The following is a 23,815-nucleotide window of genomic DNA, read 5'->3' as shown; positions in this document are numbered from 1 at the left end:
TCTTTTAGTGAACGCTTCTGGGCAGCGATGGAGGCGGGTGTCTGGCGCTGGGTGGGGACAGAGAACAGGTGCTGCAGGGCCTTGCGACACCTCTGCCTTAGATGGCGCAGCCTTCTGTGCTCATGCGGGAGCCTCCTCCTCCCCGCCAGTGCCCAGTGTCCCACGGTCTGACCACCTCTATCCTGAGCACGTATGTTGAAGGAAAGGCGGGCACGTGGGCGTAACCCTGGGCTGTGAGCTCACTCTGCCCCTCCTGTCTCCAACCACGCAGTCATGGACGTGCAGGCGTTCGAGAGGCTCCTGGGGCCCTGCATGGACATCATGAAGAGGAACATCTCACACTACGAGGAGCAGCTGGTGAAGGTGTTCGGCTCCAGCTTGGATCTGGTCGACCCGGGGCAGTAAGTGCGCACCCCAGGGCCTTCTCCAGTCAGCCACAGAACACACTCAGAAAACAGACACGACAGACTGTCCCTCTGTTGCCACGGCGCTGCCACTGCGATGGCCTGGGCACCTAGAAACCCTGCGAGTACCACTGAGGAGAGCGGGGGTGTGACCCACTCCTCCACTCTGCTCCTGGAAGCCCACTGTCAGACCACCGGTAACCCGGTTTTCCATCTTTGGTTCAAAACGGCATGTCTCTCCAGCAATTTAAGTGCCTGATACGAAGTCCAAAGTGTAAACATCTTCCTTTCCTCTCTTGATGCTGCTGTTGCTTTTGGAAGTTAACAGGTCTGCACAAACCTGCTGTGTGACCACAGATGCCCTCCCAACCTTTCTGGAGGGATGAAATCTCCTGGTTTGTCTGTTGAGAAAGCCCACGCCATTCACCACTGTAGCCTTTGGTTTCACAGAAGACACGGCGGTATACAGGGTGGAGGTCTGCAGCCCTGTGGCATTGCGCTGTCTGCTGACAGCCGCCCCAGGCTCACAGCGATGCGCAGGGAAGGGCCCTGCATGGGGCCCAGCAGGTCAGCCCCAAAGCACACCGACCTGGCACTGGCCCCCGTGTCATAGAGAAGAAAATCTGGGCTCAACAGAGCGCAGGTGGCAGAGAGCCAGAGAGGCTTTCTGGGCTGGGGGATCTGCTTTTCTGTTCCAGTGGGTTTGGTCATGTCCTGCCCGGTCTCTGCTGTGCATGTGAGACAGTGACTAACTGCTCACGAACGGCTGGGGTCTGGGGACACCGCCTCCCCGCCTGACCCCTGCACCTCCCTGGGCCGCTGCCTCGGCTCCCGTTTTCAGCCGCCCCACCAGCTATGGCAGTGTGCCACGAGAGCCTGTACCACAGAGAGAGCCCTTTTCTTCTACTCCAGAGTTACAGAGCTTTGCTGTTGAATCATCAATTATTAAACTTTTTAAAGAAGCAAATTTTTTTTTTTCATTAAAAAAAAAATTCTCTATTTAGAGAATCCCCCTCAGACACATTCATAAATATCAGTTCAGCTGGCTCAGGCATTCGTCCTAAAGATCAGTTCTTTCTGTTTTCAAAGTTCAGTATCATTTACAATGTCATCGAATTACTGCACAGACCTTCCTAAGATGTTGGAGTATTTGGGATCCCAATGGTTAATCCCAGAGGAAAGCCATTTAGCTCATCTTTTAAAACATTTTTTAACCTTTTCATTAAATCAGGCAGAATTCTGATGAGTTATCCTAACTAGATGTATTTCAGAATGAATTTTGTTTCTTCAGAATGAGTTAAAATCAGATGCTGTAAGAGCTTCTGTGGGCAAGGTGGGGTCTGCATCAAGATAAATTGGAATGTCCTAGCCGCGCCGATAGGAAATCAAGAGGCCCTTTCAAATATGTTTTTTTTTAAACTTGTATGAGCCAGTAAATCCCTAAGAGATGACACGTGGGGACCGTGGCCCTTCCTGCCGTGGACACAGCAGAGATGCACAGCCTCCCGCTGCCCCTGCAGCCACGCGCTTGCCTGTGCCGTGGACAGTGCGGTCAGGAGATTCCCGGAGCGGTGACCCACCACGAGGCCCCGGGCCGGCTCTGCCCTGTGCTTCACAAGCAGAAGCGCGTCACCTGCTGAGTGGCACTCGGAGCTATGAAAGGGCCGCAGCGCGGCAGCCGGCCTGGGGAAGCCCAACAGTTTCCTCCCGTTTTCCAAGCTGCTTTTCTCGGGTGTTGCTTCCTGATCAAGTAAGTCCGGGAAGCAGATCTACACCTTAGCGGACAAGAACCGTGCCTGTTTGTCGCAAGGGTGTTGCAAGTGGTGCCGAGGTCTAGCCCCAGACTGTTTAAACCCTGAGCAGACAGATGCCCCCCTGTACCCCCATGCCAGCAGCAGTCAGGGCGCCTGTGAACCCTGTGCGGGTCTCCTGCCGGTGGCTCCTGATGGGCCCTCCCACTGGCCTCTCGCACGTGCCGGTTCAGTATTCCATTCACAGAGCCTCTGGCTGCACAGCCCATGATGGCTGCTGCTTTACAGAGGAGAGTCCATGATGCTGAGGACTCCTGCTCTGGCTGCAGGTTGCCGCATGGGTCATCTGTGCAGACCCTCACACATACCCGTAGAGGTCTGGGTGGAGGAAGGGAGACTACAGGGACAGGTGTGAGTGAAACAGGGCACACTCATGTAGGTGCCAGGAGTCTGCCCGTGTTCTGTTCTCTTTGCAACAATCAGAGGTGCACACCAAGCCTGACTTGGGGTTCCAGTGTCCACTTGTGCTGGGGAGCACTGTTGGCTGAGCCTCAAGGGGCAAGCATGTTGGGAGGAGGTCCCCTGGTTAATTGTACCACGTTGTTACCTTCTATGGGCTAGAGCTCTGCGCCCTCTTTTCTGGCCTTGCTATTGATTTGGGTGGTGGAGAATGTTCCTGAGACCCTGGGGGGGTCCAACCTCTAGTGTTCCCCATCCTTCTGCTCTGTTTTCACCCCACCACCACCCCGCTCTGCTTTGGTTGTGCTCTCTAAAGGAAGGGAGGGTCTGTGTGCTCTGTGCTCCATGTCGGCGCCCTTATGTGTAACTTTGTGTAAATATAATTGCCCCAGATTCTCAGAAATCAGGGTGGAGATTTTCTCTGAGCAGTTTAATAAGCAAATTCAGAAGCAAAGTAGCAAGAAATGGTTCTCCAGCCAGGAGAGGTCATGGTCATCTTATTGCCCAGATTCTATGCTCGCAGCAGTGGAGCCACTGGGCCTGCCGCGTGTCCCAGTACAAACCGCCCTCCTGCGTTTAGAAAAATTGAAAGCATATTTGCACAGAGGAAAAGGGAAAAGACTCATGAATGTCACCTGTTATCTTTTGTTTTCAGTTGGCTGATGTTGGAATTTCTGTTGTTGACATGCATGTCAAAAAATCTTTCCAAGATACAAGTCATTCTGGTTTTTCACCACGGTCACCTCTTGTCCCTCTGTCTTCACTGCTGGAGTTCCTCAGTGGCTCTAATTTCTGTTTTATGGGAAGCAGCCTTCCCCTGGGTTTCCTTCCACCCACTGCAGGACTATCTTCATACCTTTAAAAAAACAAAAGGGAGAAAACCATCACTAACCTTGTGGGGGATTTGTAGAAAACTAGTTAGCCCTCCTTGAGCAAAAGGTAGATTCCTCATTGTTTTCTTAAGTTCATTGTAATTAAAGAAATCTAATGCAGCATTATTGTGCTACCTCAAAGGTAAAAATGTTTTAAGGTGTTTTTTTGGTCCTGAGTTCTACACATAGTGTTTGAAGTGTCTTTCAATTGGAATTATTTTTAAAACTTTGGGGAGAATCTTATTTTAACCCATTTTACACTTGTATTTTAATCTCAAAAGAAGAAATGATTAAAAAGTGATCAATTCTTGTTCTGTCGTACTGAACCTATAAATTTATTGTTTGCCATAGTAAGGATGGGTTTTTAGGAGGAAACGCTAGGGCTCAGCTTCGCTCTGGCTAATTAATAAAGGCTGACGAGCCACGTCTGACGTTGTGGTGCAGCCCTGTGTTGTGTGTGTCCTCCTTTCAGGGCTGCAGGCCATCCTAGCACTCATCTGGCACATATACTGCAGGGACTGGGCTGAGAGTCCTTGAAACTTAGAGAGGAGGTCTGCACTGACTGGCCGGTGGGGCAGCACCTGTCTGGGATGGCCTGGATGACTGGTGTTCTGTGGCCACACCACCCACTGCAGGTCCTGAAGCCACAGCAGGAGCTGAGCTGGGCTTGCTCCACATTCTGCTGGGTACAGGGCCTTTGGATCGACCCCGGGCTAGCCTTGACCTGAGGTGCTCACCAACCCCATTGCCTCGCACCAGCACAGTTGAATTTTTTTCCATAGCACTGACCACTAGCAACACATGGCATTGTTTCTGTTCGGTCTGTCAACATACTTCTGGAGCTTGCTTGGTGTTGAGGTCCTGAGGATACATCTGTGAGAGTCCCATCTGACAGAGCGCTTGTTCTGGTGAAGGAAGCAGGCAGTGCCATAGGAGGATACTAAATGCCTGTATAAAAAAAGCGTGTGAGAAGGTGATGGCTGCTTTGGAAAAAGGTGGAGCAGCTTAGGGGATAAAGGTGATCCCAGGTGCACCTAATGGGGGCAGAGGGGTGCAGATCAGTCTGAAATGAGGGGTCTTGAAGGCCTAGGGTGCAGTCCTGTGTACATCTCAGAAAGTGCATTCCAGGTAGGGAGACCGACTGCAGCCAGCCCTAAGCCAGGAGTGTGCCAAGGCCGTGGCGTGTGAGAGGCCGAGCACTGGGGCTGGAGGCAGTCAGAAGGTGACGGGGGTCATGGGGCCCCTGCCAGCTCCTGCTTTTCTTTGGGGAGATGCTCTGCAGAGTTCTGAGCAGGGCATGAGAGGTTCTGACTTGAGCATTCACAGGCTGAGGTGTGGAGAACAGCCTGAAGGTGGCAAGGGCAGTAACAGGCTGGGCAGTGGCTCTGATGCTGCCCAGGGGAGAGAGGGTGGTGGCCTGGACTGGATGGAAGCCATGGATCTGGCAAGAAGGGGCCTCATTCTGGCTCAGTGATGTGGTGGAAGCATGAGGACTTCCTGGTGCATTGAATGTAGGTGGGAAAGTAGCTAAAGGGAGAGAGAGTGGACAAGAGGTGAAGAGGAGGAAGTAGTGAGGTTGCAGGACTCCAGGAGGGTATCAAGCCCTGGAAGCCACACAGGGAAGGTGCCCCTCAGAGGAGAGCTCAGCTAGTCATGGGTCCTTCCTGCCCATCCTCATAAGGGCAGGGCTTGGGGGTTTTATTTTACTGTCCTTGGTCACACTGTATTTCCAGCACCGGGAGTGGATGCCCAGTGAGCACCTGTTGAATGAGTGTGTGTGCACGAGTGCACACCTCTGCAGACCCCCTGTGCACGGGCTGCAACGCTGGCCGCCACAGAGGAGCAGGTGGGAGGCTTCCCACCCTCGGTAGCACCCCGTCATCCTTGCATTTCTCAGCGACACTAACATTCACTCAGGTGGAGCCCTTCTGGCCCACACAGGGACGGGGACTAACGAGCCTCCCACGAGCCCTGCAGTGTGGCGCTTGACGGGACCTGGTTGCGCCCTGGGTCACCGCCGGTCCTCGGAGGACCCGACAGCCATTCTTCTGTCCACCCCTCCACGGTGCCTATAACCACCCCTTTACCCACCGTCCACGGCCGCTCTTCCAGCCGTCTGTCTGTCCATCCATCTGCGAGGGTGACCGCTTCCCAGTTTGCTGCAGGCTGTTGCGATGTTGGCGCGGAAAATCCCGCACCCCGACAAACCCCCGGGCCGGAAAGAAACGAGACGACCGGCTGTCCAGAGTGCTGGCGGCCAGCACGCCTCCTGCGCCCCGCCCCGTCCCGCCGCTGACCCCGCCCCTTCCGGAAGCCGCCGCGGCGAATCCCGGCGCCCTAGCAACAGCGCCGACGGGCCGCCCCGTCCGCGTGCGCTCCGCGGCCAGCCAATGGCGAGAGGTGCCGGGAGCGAGGCGCGGGGCGGGGCCGCGCGGCCGCCGCCATCTTGCTGGCGGGGACACAATAGGACGGAAGCGCAGCGGGTCGGGCTGCGGCCGCAGGTAAGGCGCCGGCGGCCTGGGCGCGGCGCTGGCGCCCCGGGACGGCTTCTCCCGGCCGTCGGGGCGAGGCCTGGCCGGGAGGCGTGCACCGGCTTATCCGGGGGTCTCCCGCGATCTCGGGGCGCGGGTCTCCGGGCCTCGGGCAGCGGCCTCCCCTCAGGATTTTCTGGAGGGCAGGGCCCCCCGGCGTGAGGGGCGGAACCCGCCGGGCCGTGGGGGGGCCCGGGGCGGCGGTGAGCCCGCGCCTCACGCGCGGGAACCCGGGTGACGCGCAGCCATCGTGAGCGCGGCCGCAGGGTGGTCCCGCCGCGCAGGTGCCCGCGCCGCTCGCGTCTCGTTTCAGGCGGCTTTTGTCGTTTGCGTCCTAATGATTTGCTCCCCTTTAGGGTTTTATTAGGCTTCGTGTATTAAGAAAGCTGCACTAGCAGAAAAATGAGACCAGCTGCTGTGAGAACGAAATGTCCCAAGCAGCAAAGCTGGGGCTCTCGAGTACCGGGGGAAGTGGGGCCGGCCGCCGCGAGAGGGCCAGTCGGGCGGCGGAGCGCGCGCGGGACCGGAGCTAAACAGTCCCCTCGGGGGGCGGTGTGGAGAACGCCTCCGGGGGCTTTGGAAAAGCATCCGAAAGGTTGCGGGTCGCCAGCTTTGTGACATGTTTTTAACGGAGCGCCACGGTCACACTAGTTTGGGTGAACTCTAGCGTCTGAAATACTTGCTGTGTTTGCATTTTCGGCCAGGTAGCATTTTCAGTGAACCAAGATGCTCGTTTACACTTGGGTGGCTGTGTGCGGTGTGGGTAGCTGCACCCTGTATTCTGCTGTTAGGCGTCGCAAGGGAAGTTTTCAGGGCGATGGTGGTATCGTTGCAACTTCAGCCGCCAAATCAGACCGAGCAGAGCTGTCACATTTGACGTAATGAGGCAGTTGATTCCTTAGTGACTTTTCTTTGGAGAAAGTCAGTTGAACTGTTCAGTGTCATTCCAGTTGGTAACTTTAGGACTTTAGAGCAGAATTCACTTAGAAATGAGGCAGCTGAGAACTGGGATTAGAGTTGATAGGATTGGAAAAACCAGTGTAGCAGACGGACGGACTCCCATTGTGCTTCGGGGCTTTGCGGATGACCGGTAAGTACACTGTCTACCAGCCCCGCGCCTGTCTAAGCAGGGGCTGTGCCAGGAAGAAGGAACCGTAGCGGAGTCCCTTGCCGAGGAAGCACTGGCAATGTCACCGGTATCTAGGCAACAGGCACTGAGCCTGGGCCGCCCGGAGGCCAGCTTGCTGAGGTGGAAATTTTCCGTTGTTTGGCTCAGAGAGAGGATGCAGTGTGTTATTTTCCCACGTAGTAGGATAATCGCCCTTAAACAAACGGAACGCACTTCTGTGTAGTGGAAAGTAAGCAGGTGATCACTCTTTTGTGATTATATTGTAAAGCATGTTTTTGTTTTTTAAATAAATTCTATTTTACCCTATTTGCGTACTGAGTAATGAAAGTAACAAGTGGTACTATTGCTTTGCGATATATTCTAGTATCAAGGAAGGGTCCTTTACCCCGGAAACTGAATGTAGAGTCCACCTCAGACTTTGAGGAAGAGATGGTCTCCTGAGATGATGAGTTGGGTCTGTCGTGCTTCACCAGCTCCTGCACTTACCAGGTCCTAACAGTCTTGCTGCTTCTACTCTCGGCCTTCCTCCCCCAACCTTAAAGGAAAAAAATCTGAATTTTTTAGGAAGCATATCCCCAAATTGTATTTCATCTGTGTTTGATTATCTGTTCCTAAGAGAAAAGGAACTACCCGATTAAAGTGTGTCTTTTGTTGCTTGCACTTACGTATGTTCATTCTGCTTTGCTTATCGTTTATCTTTTAAAGCACCTGGCATTTATCCTGTAGGGCTTGTCCTGGTCACTCCCCGTGCTTGAGGCCTTTTGTCTCTGTGGCCAGGTGTGAAGGGGTCGTGCCTGCGTGTCCTCTCCGTGAAGAGGCTGTGAAGGAACTGCCAGGGCTCATTGAAGAGGGAGCTCCAGACTGGCCTCTGAGGGCTGTCAGGGATATAAAGGGTCACCTCCTTCCGTGCCATGTGGTCCACAGGGTATGGGCCCTGGATTTTCCACACGGAGCTGGGAGGAGGCTCCTGCCTGTGGCCTCTAGGAGGGTGAGATCTTCTGCCTCCTTGTCCCTCCGCATACCCTTCTCTCACGCTGACCTCGCACCCTCGGTTCGCCAGGTGTGCACAGACAGTGGGGGCCTGGACCCAGCACTCTTCCTCCTTTGCACATCACTCTTGGAGCGCCTTCTGTCTTGCCTTTATAAATATTTCCAAATTGGTTCAAGTTCGGTTCACTCCAGCCTCAGTTCCACTGCTCCCACTTTACCTGCTGAACGTTACCTGCTGAACGTTTCTCTTGAGTGCTTGGCCATCGCCTTATATAAGTGTCTGCATCTCAGCTCATTGTCTTCCCAGCTGTTCCTGACTTCATGGATAAGCATCACTGTTCTGACTTAGGAAGTCTCAGTATGTGAGTCAGCCCTCTCATTTGACCCCGTGTCTGGGCTTCTGCAGTAGGGTCCGTGGGTTTCCCACTCCCTATGCTGTGTGCAGCTTTCAGTGTGGCTGCACCTTCTTCAGGAGAGACACCCACAGATTTCACCCCCAAGGATGAGGAACAGTGTGCTATGCCCAGCCATCTACCAAGTCCTGTTTCTCTACCCTCCCTCCCCTCGCCTTCGTAGTCCCCTGTGTGGGCTGGCAGGGCACCAGGCTCCCGGTGCAGCTGGGAAGGCAGGAGACCCTGTGCCCTGTGGAGTGTGCCTCTAGGTGGGGGGATGTGATGTGAATGAGCTTTTTGCAGGTAAGTCAGGTGTCTGGAGGTGACAGCCCTGGTGTCCTGTGGGCCCCAGAACCTGAGGGCTGTCAAGCCTCCCCCTTCCCCTAACCAGCCCCAGCCCACGGTAGGAGGAGAGAGCATTGAGAGAAAGAACCCAGGCTGGGAGCTGACGTAGAGGTCAGCTTGGTCTCGGTGCCCACAGCCTCCTCCTAGGGGGTGCAGCTCTGGAGAGAAAACGCCTCTGCTCAGGGCTGTGGGGACAGTGTTGCCGCTCCTCTTTCACTTGGGGTTTTGACATCTTCACGTAACCAAATATTAAATTCATGAGCCTACAAAGTTACAGAAGCATTTCTGAGTGAAACGAACAGAAGCTGGATTTCTAAGGCACACGTTTTTTCTGACAGAGCTTAAAGTCTTCTCTCAAACCCCCTTTTTCACCTGTTCTACTGTATGTATAGGAATTGTAGTCCTCATTTGCTCCTTAAAGAAGAATACAGACAGAGAAGGTCCCTCTAATAAATGCTGGTTCCTGTTGCCCTTGTCTCTGCCTGGCTTGTTTTCCTAACATGAACTGTCACCACCTTGCTCCAGCATCTGCCGTGGCTCACGTGTATCCTAGGTTAAGTGAAACGGTGGATGCGACCTTCTCCCTCACGCTCTGTCCCAGCAATTCTCCTAGGGATCTTTCTGCAGAAACACTTGCACACTTGTGTACAAAGACCAGACATGAGGGTGCTCATTGCACTGTCGCTGTAATAGACTGGGCGTGCTGTCAGCGGGGAAGTTGATGGACACATCATGAGTATGTGTGTGCGGTACACAGCCTTCAAAGGGGCCATGTGGACAGTTGTGGAAAAGCTGATTTACTGGGGGGTGCGGGTGGCAAAACACATACCCTGATCCTGTTTATGTAAAGAATAGATGTGTGGAAGCAAATCAGTGAAACGACCCCAAATTAATAATGGTGGTCATTTGATAACACTGTAACCAGTGGAAGAATTGGTGTTCTGAGAGCTAAGCAGCATGTCTCCTCGCAGTCTGTTCCTCTGCCTGGTGCTGGCACAGGAACCTCCTCGGGCCCAAGCACAGTAGGCCCTTGTTCCCCCGAGCCTGTCTCGGCCCCTCTCCAACCTCCATCCCCCGTGGGGCTCCGTGAAGGAACCGTGGACCAGCGACGGGACAGCTCATGCTTGAGCACGTTGCAGGCAGCCAGGCAGTGAGCTAGGGGTGTGATCTGTGGCCACCCCCCAGCACCTCCGGAGAACCTCTGTGCTGGCCGACAGGTGGAGACAGCATGGAAAGCAGGGAAGGCTCCAGATCGGGGCAGGTTCCTGCCGGCTGGCGAGAAGATACAGAGGCTTTAGGCATGACCCAAGTGTGTGGATTTATGGAGGTACACTTTCTGGAAAGCTGGATTTCTTAACAATATTTATTGGTTTTAGTTGCACATACATATTTAGTATCTGAAACAATGTATTCCTTTACACGCTATGCTTTTCACCCATATTCTTCATGAACTGGTTCTTTGTGCATCTTCGCCATACCCCTAGCTACATTTGGACGTGCTCTTCTTAATTTTGTCCTCATCTGTCCGTGGAGGGATGTGATCCTGTCACCAGAACTCTTTCCCAGAGCTGGTGGTCACCTCTGCAGTGTGATCCTTTTACTGTGTTGTGTTTCTAAAAACTAATAGCTTTATAGAAATACAGTTCAGGCACACGCCATGTAATGTGGCCCTAAAGAACTTAGGTATCTCTCAGCCCCTGTGTAGCCCCCTTCCCCACAGGCCCATCAGGCTTCCCAAAAGCCCTCTTCCCCAGCACATTGTAAAGGACACTACAGTGCCCGTGCTCATCCTGCTGTCACTCTGGCATGCCCTTGTGCCCAGGGACAGCTGTGGTACATCATTCAGTCACTTTCCCCACGGCAGGCTGGAGAGCAGATGAGGACTTTTACTTACTCCGCAAGTTAGTTGGCCCAGACCAGGGTCATGTCCTGCTCAGGTGTACCTTGCATTCATTTTTCTGTTTACAGATATTTCCTCTGATCATTTTCAAGGTTTTACATTTGTTTTTAATGTAAATTTTCATACGGGTCTCTTCTAGTTGACGTGCTGATTCAGTTTTACAAGTAAGGACAAAGCTCTGGAAGACAAGTAGGTAACACCTGTACTGTTGATGCACCAGCATTATCAGTATACGGTGACCACGGTTAATATTCTAGTAACAAGAAAAAGTTTTTGTTCCTTATACCACTAAGATACCACTTGGTTAAGACTGAAAAGGCTGAGGAGTAGTCGTTCCCAAACGTGGCCACTGGGGCAGAGCAGGCTGCACAGCAAGCTCGCGGTCACAGTGGGAAGTGGCGCCCTGACTGCATTTTACATGCTGGTGAAATGTGGCTGCTGCCCGAGTGATGTGGTCAGTGCCCTCCATGCCTACCCAAAAAAACAAAAGGCAACGGCTACAGCTGCTGTTGATGGGGGCCATGCCGCGCTGCCCCTCGCCTAACCCGTTCTTCCTTGCCACTCCGCGAGGGATCCAAAGCCACACCCCTCTGCTCTAGGGGATCTCCGCCTTCGTGTATTTTGAAGCTCTGGTGACTTGGAGCTCCATGCCCACAGTGAGCTCCTCTGGGCGGCTAGGGTCAGCCTGTGCCCCCACCTCTCATGCCTGCCCGCTGTCATCGGTGGCTCGCAAAGGTCTGTGCTGCTGGCCAGGTGCGTTCCGAGCTCTTCTGTGAATGGATTTCCCTGAAGCTCACCACTGATCCGAAAGGGAGAGCGTTTGCTTAGCAGTACTCATTGTCTCTTATGTACCCATCCATTTGTCTTGAGACACTCAATGTGTTAGAAAAGGGGTGTCCGGCCCAAAGCCTCAGAAGGGTTAAGTTTCTTTTAGTGATGTAAGGTACCTCTGAGACCAGGAAACAGCCCTCGGTTTCTGAAACAGCTGTTGCTGCTCTGGACTCTCCTGTCCACACTGCACGCTCAGAAACACAGTGCCCCGTGGGCCGTGTGTGCACCTCTTCTCTTGGGGAACGCAAACATCTTGCGTCCCCTGCCAGCGCTTGCTTTGTAAGAATAGATCATATTTGTTTCACACACAGAGAAGGAACATAGGTTATCAAGTCCTGCTGTGACTGACCCACCTTTTCATCTGCCTAAGGGACTGAGATCCCAGGTCTGTTCAGATTCAGTGTCTGCTGAGGCTGCAGAGGCTGCAGCATTCGTCTCGAGGTTAACCCGGCCCCAAGCCCACCAGCCTTGGTCTCTGTGCGCAGTGCCGTAGCTCCTGAATTCTCATGAGCAAGGAGTGGAGTTGAAACTCCACAGAGTTTGCAGTGCAGCTCTTACAGGGTGCCTTGTGGAGGTGTGTGGACCCAGTACCTGTTGGCTCTGGTGCTAAACAGAATGGTACTGTTTCCTTGAGAGATTACGAGATACTCCACAAAGGACGAGGTGGGGATGCAGGGTACCTGGGCAAGGCATGCATACTTCCATGAGCTCAAGCACCTTTCACAACCTAGCATGCGCGCTGCTGAGATTACCATCTTCCTAGGTGGTTAGCAATGAGCATTGTTTGTTTTTTTGCTGTTATGATTGGAGGTTTCACAGGAAAGGCAGTGTTCCTTCCCTCAGTGTCATCTCCAAGGTGAGTGCCCCTGGAGGAAAGACAGCTGAGCCCCCACTCAGGGTGTGGCTGTGTCCTGCTCTGTCCTTGGAGTATGAGAACCCCAGTGTCTCTTCCCTGGGTCATTTGAGCTGTGCCTGCCCTTTGTAGGACCTGTGCTGGGTCTTCCGGGACACACAGCCACACCTTCCCAGGGTGGAGAGAAGCAGCCTGCTGGGGGCGTTATGGGCTGACTAGTATTGTACCTGCCTTGGGAGCCCAGACAGGATCCTGGGGTGTTGGAAGGCTGGACCTTGCAGGGGGGCCATCTGGTGACTGACTGGCTCTGAACCCTGAAACGTGGGCGGGTGTGGACAGCATGTCTGGAGCGGCTAAGAGCTGGGAAAGCAGGGCACAGGCTGCCCCTCTCCCAGAAGGGGTTTGTTACTCTCAAGACTGTGGTGTTTCTTATGTGGGTTTTTTTTTTTATCCTAATGAAGCTGACATTCTAGTGAAGGGAGACATGATAATTAGAATAAATAAGTAAATGATGTAATATCTAGAATTGGGGAAGAGGAATGGGGAATGGGTGCAGCTTTTTAAAAACAAGTATAGTTGACATACGTAAGAATAGTTATTTCAGGTGTGTACTGTAGTGATTGGACAGTTAGAGGCACTTCAGAATGCTCACCACAGTGAGTATGGTCACAGTCTGTCAGCACACAAAGCCATTGCAATATTACTGACTGTATTCCCTGTGCTGTACTTCCCATCCCTGTGATTTACTTATTTTACAGCCAGAAATTGGTACCTCTTTATCCCCTTCACCTATTTTGCCCATTCCCTTGCTCTCTCCCCTTTGGTAACGACTAGTTCATTCTCTGTATTATGAGTCTGTTTCTGTTTTGTTTGTTTATTTGTTTTTTAGATTCTACATATAAGTGAAATCATATGGTACTTGTCTTTCTCCACCTGGCTTATTTCACTGAGCATAATACCCTCTAGGTCCATCCATGTTGTTGCAAATGGCAGGATTTCATCTGCTGATGGACACTTAGGTTGCTTCCTTATCTTGGTTATTGCAAATAGTGCAGTGATAAACATGGGGCGCATATGTATTTTTTGAATCAAGGACCTTGTTTTCTTCCGGTAAATTCCTAGGAGTGGGTCAAGTGGTATTTCCGTCTTTAGTTTTTTGAGGAACGTCCACACTGCTTTCCACAGTGGCTGCACCAGTTTACATTCCCACTGGCAGTGTAGGAGGGCTCCCTTTTCTCCACAACCTCGCCAACACTTGTAATTTCTTGTCTTTTGAATAGTGGCCATTCTGATTGATGAGGTGAGGTGGCATCCTATTGTGGTTTTGATTTGCATTTCTCTGATGTTTAGCGATGTGGAGCATCTTTTCCTATTTTCTTTGGAAAAATATCTATTCAGGTACTCTGTCCATGTTTTAATCTGATTATTATCTTTTTTGGTGGTGGTGTACAAGTATATTCTTTCTATATTTTGGATATTAACCCCTTCTGGGCTACATCATTTCCAAGTATCTCCTCCCATTCGGCAGGCTGCCTTTTCGTTTTGTTGATGGTTCCCTTTGCTGTACAGAAGCTTTTTAGTTGATATTGTCTCATTGTTTATTTTGCGTTTCCCTTGCCTGAGGAGATGGATCCAAAAAGAATACTGCTAAGACTGATGTCCAGGAGTTCACTGCAGATATTTTCTTACAGGAGTTTTATGGTTTCAGGTCCTACAAAAAGGTCTTTAATCCATCTCAAGTTTATTTCTGTGTGTGGTGTAAGGCAGTGGTCCAGCTTCATTCCTTGCATGTAATTATCCAGTTTTCCCAACGTTTTATCGTACAAACTTTTTCACATTGTGTATTCTTGCCTCCCTTGTTGCAGATTAATTGGCCACATAAGCTTGGGTTTGTTTCTGGGCTCTGTGTTGTGTTCCATTGATCTGTGTGTGTATTTTTGTGGCAGTGCCATACTGTTACGATGATTGTAGCTTTGCAGTATAGCTTGAAATCTGGGAGCATGATGCCTCCAACTTTGTTCTTTCTTCAGACTGGCTGTTTGGGTTGGTTCTGTAGAAATTAGGATTCTTTGTTCTAGTTCTCTGAAAAATGCTATTGGTACTCTAATAAGGGTTGCATTGAAATGTACAGCTGGAAGACTGTCTTTACTTTCAAGATGCCATGGGTGCCCTGTATAGAGCCGAAGCAAAGCAGCAGAGCGGTACGATGTCAGAGGTGGCAGGGCCCCAGTGGCCTCCCCTCCCAGGCCTCAGCCTTGGTCTGGATCGACTGAAGTCACTACTCTCACAAGCCAGGCGATTCCGAAGGGGTCACTGTGTGATTTGTTCAGAATTTGGGTGCAGTTGAAATTGATTTCCCCAAAGAAATCTTAATATTTTGCCATGCTTTATTTTGGAGAGGAATCTCAGGACTTAAGGAAGGTGACTGACAGATGTCTCTGTGTTAAGACGGTGCTGTGACCTGTGCAGGGACAGGGATTTCTTCCCCCGTAGCTCCTCCTTTTCCTGGCTGGTCCTAGAGGAGCTCCGACGATTCAGAGTGGCTGGTCATAAAAGCTGCCAGATTGGTGCGAGAGCCTGGGAGGCTTCACAGACCCTTGAGGGGAGTTTTTATGTGGGCAAGGTTGTGAGGACCAGAGGGGCTCCCCTGGTTTGGGAACAGGCTGAGGTGAATAAGGGTAAATATGGCCAAAGGAGGGAGCATGTGGTCTTGCCTGAGGCTGATGGACGTTGCTTGTTGGCGCCCAGAGAGCCGCGACTCACAGTAGGAAAAGTCCCCGCCATAGAGGCCTCAGAGCGCCTCTGGCTGAGTCTGAGAGGGTCACTCTGGGGGTTCCTGTTGGGTGTTTCCTCCAAGGCCGTGGGAGTGTCGGCTGCACTGAGGAAGGGAGACTGGAGGTGAGTTGCCCTTGAAAGAGGGGTGACAGACTCTTGTCAAAAGTGTCCGGAGTGTGTGTGAGAAATTCATTTACCTACTTACAAGAAAATGTTGATACTTTAAAGAGGAAATGTGACACCTTAGAACAATAATTTACATCTTGTTAAAAGAGTGCTGCTACAGTTTTAGCTAGGAAAGCTTTACATTGCTAAAACTCTGGGGTCACAGCAGTATAACTCAGATGAACACGAACATATTTCTAGGTAGGCTGAAAACTCCTCCTGTCCCCCTGCATCCTGGGTCCCTCTCTCTAGTCTCTGATTCCAGAAGTCTGGTCTGATGAGACAGGGTGCTCATGCTGGTGGCGCTGGACAGGAGAAGCATCCGAGGGGCCACTGTTCCCTTACAGGAAAGTTTGTCTGGATTTTTGGAACTGAAGCTGCTCTTTATGCCCCCTCAGCTCTCAGGGAAGGATCTGTATCATTGTGACTTCCACAATCTACTTCCACGTACAACTTGTAGTTTCTTCTTTATTAAAAAGAGAAAAACGCTAGTGAGGGAGGAAACGAGCCTAGTGTTGGGCTCCTGAGCCTTGGCTCTGTGGCCCTGCTGGTCTGATGGACCCACCGCCTCCTGTCCGGCCAGCCTGGCTGCAGCTGCTCGGAGTCTGGGGCTGTGGTCTTAGCATATTCGCAGGGACTTGTTGGCTGCCCGCCAGTGAGGGAGAAGTCGCGGTGCCCCCCGCAGAGAGCTGTCGCAAAGGGCCCTTCTCTGGCACTGCTCCCTGTTGTCATTGCAGGTTGGCAAGTTGTCGCATCCCCTCTGACCGTCCAGTGCCTTCTCCACCCACACACCTTAGGGACAGGGCTTGTGCAGGCTGTGGTACTCCCTGCTTACTTGGGGCCCATCTCCTGGGGGCTGCGTCCCGTGGGTGCTCTGAGCTTGCGTTGGGGCTGCAGCACAGCTTCGGATGGGTGCACCTTCAAGAGTTTGGCAGCAGTCTCTGGGTTTCCTATTTCAGTCTTACTGGATTCTTTCACTTTTACCCCCCTAATATTGCCCTCCCAGATGTAAAGATAACATGGACTTGGAGAGCATTTCACAAAATTTGGAAAGTTCAGCAAATGGAGGGAAAGGTTCAGTTTCATAATGACCTACCCTCTTAGCACAGGGTGGTGTCTGGAGTGTGCACCATGCAGTATAAGTGCACACAGTATACTTACATACATCGGTGCCATCTTTGCACAAATGAATTAACAGTCGTGAAAGCAGTTAGGCAAGAAAGGGAATGTTCAGATTGAAGAAAGAGATCACAAAAAGCTATACACATGCACAAGCAGACCGATTCGCTGCAGCGCCATACTGCCCCTGCCTTTGGGGGCATCACGTAATGGCCAGTCCTGTCGTATTTTTCTGTAGAAGCGTCTGGTCACTCCTCTAGGGTGGCTAACCCCATCTGCTTCATATTATTGACAACTTGGAACAGTTTCTTCCAGCTGCACAACTCATCACAAGTCATGTGCATTGTTAGCGTTGTCAAATTTGGGAGACCTGTATCAGCTTTCTGCACACAAGTTGTGGGACTTCAGGGCATTTGGCATTTTTTTTTTTTTTTTTTTTGAGAGGGCATCTCTCATATTTATTGATCAAATGGTTGTTAACAACAATAAAATTCAGTATAGGGGGGTCAATGCTCAATGTACAATCATTAATCCATCTCAAGCCTAATTCTCGTCAGTCTCCAATCTTCTGAAGCATAACGAACAAGTTCTTACATGGTGAACGAATTCTTACAGAGTGAATAAGTTCTTACATGGTGAACAGTGCAAGGGCAGTCATCACAGAAACTTTCGGTTTTGATCATGCAATATGACCTATAAACCATCAGGTCAAATATGAATATTCATTTGATTTTTGTACTTGATTTATATGTTGATCCCACATTTCTCCTATTATTATTATTATTTTTATTTTTAATAAAATGCTGAAGTGGTAGGTAGATGCAAGATAAAGGTAGAAAACATAGTTTAGTGCTGTAAGAAGGCAAATATAGATGATCAGATGATCAGGTGTGTGCCTATGGACTAAGTATTAATCCAGGCTAGACAAGGGCAGCAAGACATCCACGGATGCAGAAGATTTCTCTCAAAGCAGGGGGGGTGAGGTTCTGAGCCTCACCTCTGTTGATCCCCAAATTCTCACCTGATGGCCCCCCTGCGACTGTGCCTGTCTTAGGTTGTTCCTCCCTTGAGGAATCTTACCCGTCTCTGGCTAACCAGTCATCTTCCGGGGCCATACAGGGAAATGTAAAGTTGGTAAGTGAGAGAGAAGCCATATTGTTTGCAAAGGTTAGCTTTTTACTTCTTTGCAGATTTATGCCCTGTGGCTTCTATGCCCAGCACTTGTCTCGAGGTATCTTTACCACCTGGAGGAATTATGATACTCGGTAAATTCGATATGAGGCACGAATTCTATTTAAGGTTTGTAATTAGGAAGGAAGAAGAAAAGCTATAGATGTAGCATATGAAGGAAACTTGGGAGGATTGATTATTTCTTTGACATATCTTCTTGTAGAGTACCTTAAGTATGTATAGGTTTTAAACTACTAACTAATTTGCACACACATATTAACATAATAGGAATACGGTGACATAAACAAAGCAAATCTATAATTGCCAGCCATCTCCAGTGAAGCCAAGAAAACCATTTAGGCACCCTAGGCATTTGTGAAAATTTATCTATGATATGATGGATATTGTCCAACTGTACTTGAACCATCAGACAAATTAAAGCAGCCCATTTCTGGGATCTGTTCACATCCCATATGTTCTTTTAACCATAGATAGTCTATAGTCATGAGATTTTGGGGTGCTACAACTTGCACCCCTCCCAACTCCTGGTTGAGTTCCAACAGTACAGATCCAGTCAAATTCGTTGTCTCACTGTATGCACATGCCAGCCTAGACATCTCCCTCCTCCTTCTTATGGCAAGTCCAGGAGACGGTGGGCTGGATGCAGCCACAACCGCAGCATCGTCCGGATCCCTGTGGAGGCTTTTTGATGATCATCCCCCGGCACGAGTCCTCCAGAGAGTGCTGATGCCGGAAGCTCCTCCTCATATCGTATCTTAGTTCATTTTCTGGGTATCCAAGCTAGGCCTTGATCTTCTGCGTAGAAACAAACAGACCCTTTGCCCACACTTTGACATGCCCTCTATACCACTGTGAACTCATTGGAGGTCAGCACACAGTAACTGCTTTTTTTTTTTTTTTTTAATTAAGAGAAAGGAATATTATCAGAAAAGAGTACCTCCATAGCTGATCATCTGACACCCTTTAAGTGATCAACATTAAGGATATTTAAAGCATGCGTTGATCTTTGATTTACCAATAGTTTTATCCTGTTAAGGAGTAATCCCCCTTTTCTTTCTTTCTTTCTTTTTTTTTTTTTTTTTTTTTAATTTTTAATCTACACTTACCTGAAGAATACTATGTTTACTATGCTCTCCCCTATATCAGGTCCCCCCTAACAACCACATTACGGTTACTGTCCATCAGCTTAGCAAAATGTGGTAGAGTCACTACTTGTCCTCTCTGTGTTGTGCAGCCCACCCTCCCCTTTCTCCCTCCCCCTCATGCATGCTAATCTTAATACCCCCCTTCTTCTTCCCCCCCCTTATCCCTCCCTGCCCACCCATCCTCCCCAGTTCCTTTCCCTTTGGTACCTGTTAGTCCATTTTTGGGTTCTGTAATTCCGCTGCTGTTTTGTTCCTTCAGTTTTTCCTTTGTTCCTATACTCCTCAGATGAGTGAAATCATTTGGTATTTCTCTTTCTCCGCTTGGCTTATTTCACTGAGCATAATACTCTCCAGCTCCATCCATGTTGCTGCAAATGGTTGGATTTTTCCACTTCTTATGGCTGAGTAGTATTCCATTGTGTATATGTACCACATCTTCTTTATCCATTCATCTACAGATGGACATTTAGGTTGCTTCCAATTCTTGGCTATTGTAAATAGTGCTGCGATAAACATAGGAGTGCATCTATCTTTCTCAAACTTGATTGCTGCGTTCTTAGGGTAAATTCCTAGGAGTGGAATTCCTGGGTCAAATGGTAGGTCTGTTTTGAGCATTTTGATGCACCTCCATACTGCTTTCCACAATGGTTGAACTAATTTACATTCCCACCAGCAGTGTAGGAGGGTTCCCCTTTCTCCACAGCCTCGCCAACATTTGTTGTTGTTTGTCTTTTGGATGGCAGCTATCCTTACTGGTGTGAGGTGATACCTCATTGTAGTTTTAATTTGCATTTCTCTGATAATTAGCGATGTGGAGCATCTTTTCATGTGTCTCTTGGCCATCTGTATTTCTTTTTTGGAGAACTGTCTGTTCAGTTCCTCTGCCCATTTTTTAATTGGGTTATTTGTTTTTTGTTTGTTGAGGCGTGTGAGCTCTTTATATATTCTGGATGTCAAGCCTTTATCAGATCTGTCATTTTCAAATATATTCTCCCATACTGTAGGGTTCCTTTTTGTTCTATTGATGGTGTCTTTCGCTGTACAGAAGCTTTTCAGCTTAATGTAGTCCCACTTGCTCATTTTTGCTGTTGTTTTCCTTGCCCGGGGAGATATGTTCAAGAAGAGATCACTCATGTTTATGTCTAAGAGGTTTTTGCCTATGTTTTTTTCCAAGAGTTTAATGGTTTCGTGACTTACATTCAGGTCTTTGATCCATTTTGAGTTTACCTTTGTATATGGGGTTAGACAATGGTCCAGTTTCATTCTCCTACATGTAGCTGTCCAGTTTTGCCAGCACCATCTGTTGAAGAGACTGTCATTTTGCCATTGTATGTCCATGGCTCCTTTATCAAATATTAATTGACCATATATGTTTGGGTTAATTTCTGGGGTCTCTAATCTGTTCCACTGGTCTGTGGCTCTGTTCTTGTGCCAGTACCAAATTGTCTTGATTACTATGGCTTTGTAGTAGAGCTTGAAGTTGGGGAGTGAGATCCCCCCTACTTTATTCTTCTTTTTCAGGATTGCTTTCGCTATTTGGGGTCTTTGGTGTTTCCATATGAATTTTTGAATTATTTGTTCCAATTCATTGAAGAACGTTGCTGGTAATTTGAGAGGGATTGCATCAAATTTGTATATTGCTTTCGGCAGGATGGCCATTTTGACGATATTAATTCTTCCTAGCCATGAGCATGGGATCAGTTTCCATTTATTAGTGTCCCCTTTAATTTCTCTTAAGAGTGACTTGTAGTTTTCAGAGTATAAGTCTTTCACTTCCTTGGTTAGGTTTATTCCTAGGTATTTTATTCTTTTTGATGCAATGGTGAATGGAATTGTTTTCCTGATTTCTCTTTCTATTGATTCGTTGTTAGTGTATAGGAAAGCTACAGATTTCTGTGTGTTGATTTTGTATCCTGCAACTTTGCTGTATTCCGATATCAGTTCTAGTAGTTTTGGAGTGGAGTCTTTAGGGTTTTTTATGTACAGTATCATATCATCTGCAAATAGTGACAGTTTAACTTCTTCTTTACCAATCTGGATTCCTTGTATTTCTTTGTTTTGTCTGATTGCCGTGGCTAGGACCTCCAGTACTATGTTAAATAACAGTGGGGAGAGTGGGCATCCCTGTCTGGTTCCCGATCTCAGTGGAAATGCTTTCAGCTTCTCGCTGTTCAGTATAATGCTGGCTGTGGGTTTATCATATATGGCCTTTATTACGTTGAGGTACTTGCCCTCTATTCCCATTTTGCTGAGAGTTTTTATCATGAATGGATGTTGAATTTTGTCAAATGCTTTTTCAGCATCTATGGAGATGATCATGTGGTTTTTGTCTTTCTTTTTGTTGATGTGGTGAATGATGTTGATGGATTTTCGAATGTTGTACCATCCTTGCATCCCTGGGATGAACCCCACTTGGTCATGGTGTATGATCCTTTTGATATACTGTTGAATTCTGTTTGCTAATATTTTATTGAGTATTTTTGCATCTACATTCATCAGGGATATTGGTCTGTAATTTTCTTTTTTCGTGGGGTCTTTTCCTGGTTTTGGTATTAGGGTGATGTTGGCTTCATAGAATGAGTTTGGGAGTATTCCCTCTTCTTCTATTTTGTGGAACACTTTAAGGAGAATGGGTATTATGTCTTCTCTGTGTGTCTGATAAAATTCCGAGGTAAATCCGTCCGGCCCCGGGGTTTTGTTCTTGGGTAGTTTTTTGATTACTGTTTCAATTTCTTTGCTTGTAATTGGTTTGTTTAACTTTTGTGTTTCTTCCTTGGTCAGTCTTGGGAGGTTGTATTTTTCTAGGAAGTTGTCCATTTCTTCTAGGTTTTCCAGCTTGTTGGCATATAGGTTTTCATAGTAGTCTTTAATAATTCTTTGTATTTCTGTGGAGTCTGTCGTGATTTTTCCATTCTCATTTCTGATTATGTTGATTTGTGTTGACTCTCTTTTTCTCTTAATAAGTTGGGCTAGAGGCTTATCTATTTTGTTTATTTTCTCAAAGAACCAGCTCTTGGTTTCGTTGATTTTTGCTATTGTTTTATTCTTCTCAATTTTGTTTATTTCTTCTCTGATCTTTATTATGTCCCTCCTTCTGCTGACTTTAGGCCTCATTTGTTCTTCTTTTTCCAGTTTTAATAGTTGTGATGTTAGACTATTCATTTGGGATTGTTCTTCCTTCTTCAAGTGTGCCTGGATTGCTATATACTTTCCTCTTAAGACTGCTTTCGCTGCATCCCACAGAAGTTGGGGCTTAGTGTTGTTGTTGTCATTTGTTTCTATATATTCCTTGATCTCTATTTTGATTTGTTCATTGATCCATTGATTATTTAGTAGCATGTTGTTAAGCCTCCATGTGTTTGTGAGCCTTTTTGTTTTCTTTGTAGAATTTATTTCTACTTTCATACCTTTGTGGTCTGAAAAATTGGTTGGTAGAATTTCAATATTGTGGAATTTACTGAGGCTCTTTTTGTGAGCTAGTATGTGGTCTATTCTGGAGAATGTTCCATGTGCACTTGAGAAGAATGTATATCCTGTTGCTTTTGGATGTAAAGTTCTATAGATGTCTATTAGGTCCATCTGTTCTAGTGTGTTGTTCAGTGCCTGTGTGTCTTTACTTATTTTCTGCCCGGTGGATCTATCCTTTGGGGTGAGTGGTGTGTTGAAGTCTCCTACAATGAATGCATTACAGTCTATTTCCCTCTTTAGTTCTGTTAGTATTTGCTTCACATATGCTGGTGCTCCTGTATTGGGTGCATATATATTTAGAATGGTTATATCCTCTTGTTGGACTGAGCCCTTTATCATTATGTAGTGGCCTTCTTTATCTCTTGTTACTTTCTTTGTTTTGAAGTCTATTTTGTCTGATATTAGTACTGCAACCCCTGCTTTCTTCTCACTGTTGTTTGCCTGAAATATGTTTTTCCATCCCTTGACTTTTAGTCTATGCTTATCTTTGGGTTTAAGGTGAGTTTCTTGTAAGCAGCATATAGATGGGTCTTGCTTTTTTATCCATTCTATTACTCTATGTCTTTTGATTGGTGCATTAAGTCCATTTACATTTAGGGTGACTATTGAAAGATATGTACTTATTGCCATTGCAGGCTTTAGATTCGTGGTTACCAAAGGTTCAAGGTTAGCTTCTTTAGTATCTTACTGCCTAACTTAGCTCGCTTATTGAGCTGTTATATACACTGTCTGGAGAGTCTTTTCTTCTCTCCCTTCTTATTCCTCCTCCTCCATTCTTCATATGTTGTGTGTTTTGTTCTGTGCTCTTTTTAGGGGTGCTCCCATCTAGAGCAGTCCCTGTAGGATGCCCTGTAGAAGTGGTTTGTGGGAAGCAAATTCCCTCAGCTTTTGCTTGTCTGGGAATTGTTTGATCCCACCATCATATTTAAATGATAGTCGTGCTGGATACAGTATCCTTGGTTCAAGGCCCTTCTGTTTCATTGCATTAAGTATATCATGCCATTCTCTTCTGGCCTGTAGGGTTTCTGTTGAGAAGTCTGATGTTAGCCTGATTGGTTTTCCTTTATAGGTGACCTTTTTCTCTCTAGCTGCCTTTAAAACTCTTTCCTTGTCCTTGATCCTTGCCATTTTAATTATTATGTGTCTTGGTGTTGTCCTCCTTAGATCCTTTCTGTTGGGGGTTCTGTATAATTCCATGGTCTGTTCGATTATTTCCTCCCCCAGTTTGGGGAAGTTTTCAGCAATTATTTCTTCAAAGACACTTTCTATCCCTTTTCCTCTTTCTTCCTCTTCTGGTATCCCTATAATACGAATGTTTTTCCTTTTGTATTGGTCACATATTTCTCTTAGTGTTGTTTCATTCCTGGAGATCCTTTTATCTCTCTCTATGTCAGCTTCTATACGTTCCTGTTCTCTGGCTTCTATTCCTTCAATGGCCTCTTGCATCTTATCCATTCTGCTTATAAATCCTTCCAGGGATTGTTTCACTTCTGTG

General features: G+C 48.2%; 2 protein-coding genes and 1 long non-coding RNA gene across 4 annotated transcripts in view; 2 read left to right on the top strand and 1 right to left on the bottom strand.

Annotated features, from left to right (window-relative positions):
* The window catches only part of PRKAR2A (protein kinase cAMP-dependent type II regulatory subunit alpha), a 63,174-nt gene extending 59,245 nt beyond the window's left edge, over nt 1-3,929 (top strand). For both annotated transcript variants that reach the window (XM_073230577.1, XM_073230578.1), the window contains exon 11: nt 272-3,929. In XM_073230577.1, coding sequence (XP_073086678.1) covers nt 272-405 — 134 coding nt within the window. In that variant the 3' untranslated portion in view covers nt 406-3,929. The remainder of the gene's footprint in view (nt 1-271) is intronic.
* LOC118967590 (uncharacterized) lies at nt 3,332-5,785 on the bottom strand. The gene is made up of 3 exons (XR_012128856.1): nt 5,578-5,785; nt 4,321-4,434; nt 3,332-3,470 (listed from the first exon to the last, which is right to left on the bottom strand). It is a non-coding gene; the product is annotated as an uncharacterized lncRNA (long non-coding RNA).
* Nucleotides 5,786-5,884: 99 nt separating this feature from the next.
* Nucleotides 5,885-23,815, top strand: part of IP6K2 (inositol hexakisphosphate kinase 2) — a 33,413-nt gene continuing 15,482 nt past the window's right edge. Inside the window, exon 1 of the mRNA XM_036994348.2 lies at nt 5,885-5,987. The gene's annotated coding sequence lies outside the window, so the exon portion shown is untranslated. The remainder of the gene's footprint in view (nt 5,988-23,815) is intronic.

Source organism: Manis javanica, chromosome 3 (genome assembly GCF_040802235.1).
Source record: "Manis javanica isolate MJ-LG chromosome 3, MJ_LKY, whole genome shotgun sequence".
Lineage (NCBI taxonomy): Eukaryota > Metazoa > Chordata > Mammalia > Pholidota > Manidae > Manis > Manis javanica.
The sequence above is the reverse complement of the archived record's forward strand: the minus strand, read 5'-3'. Positions and strand labels throughout refer to the sequence as shown.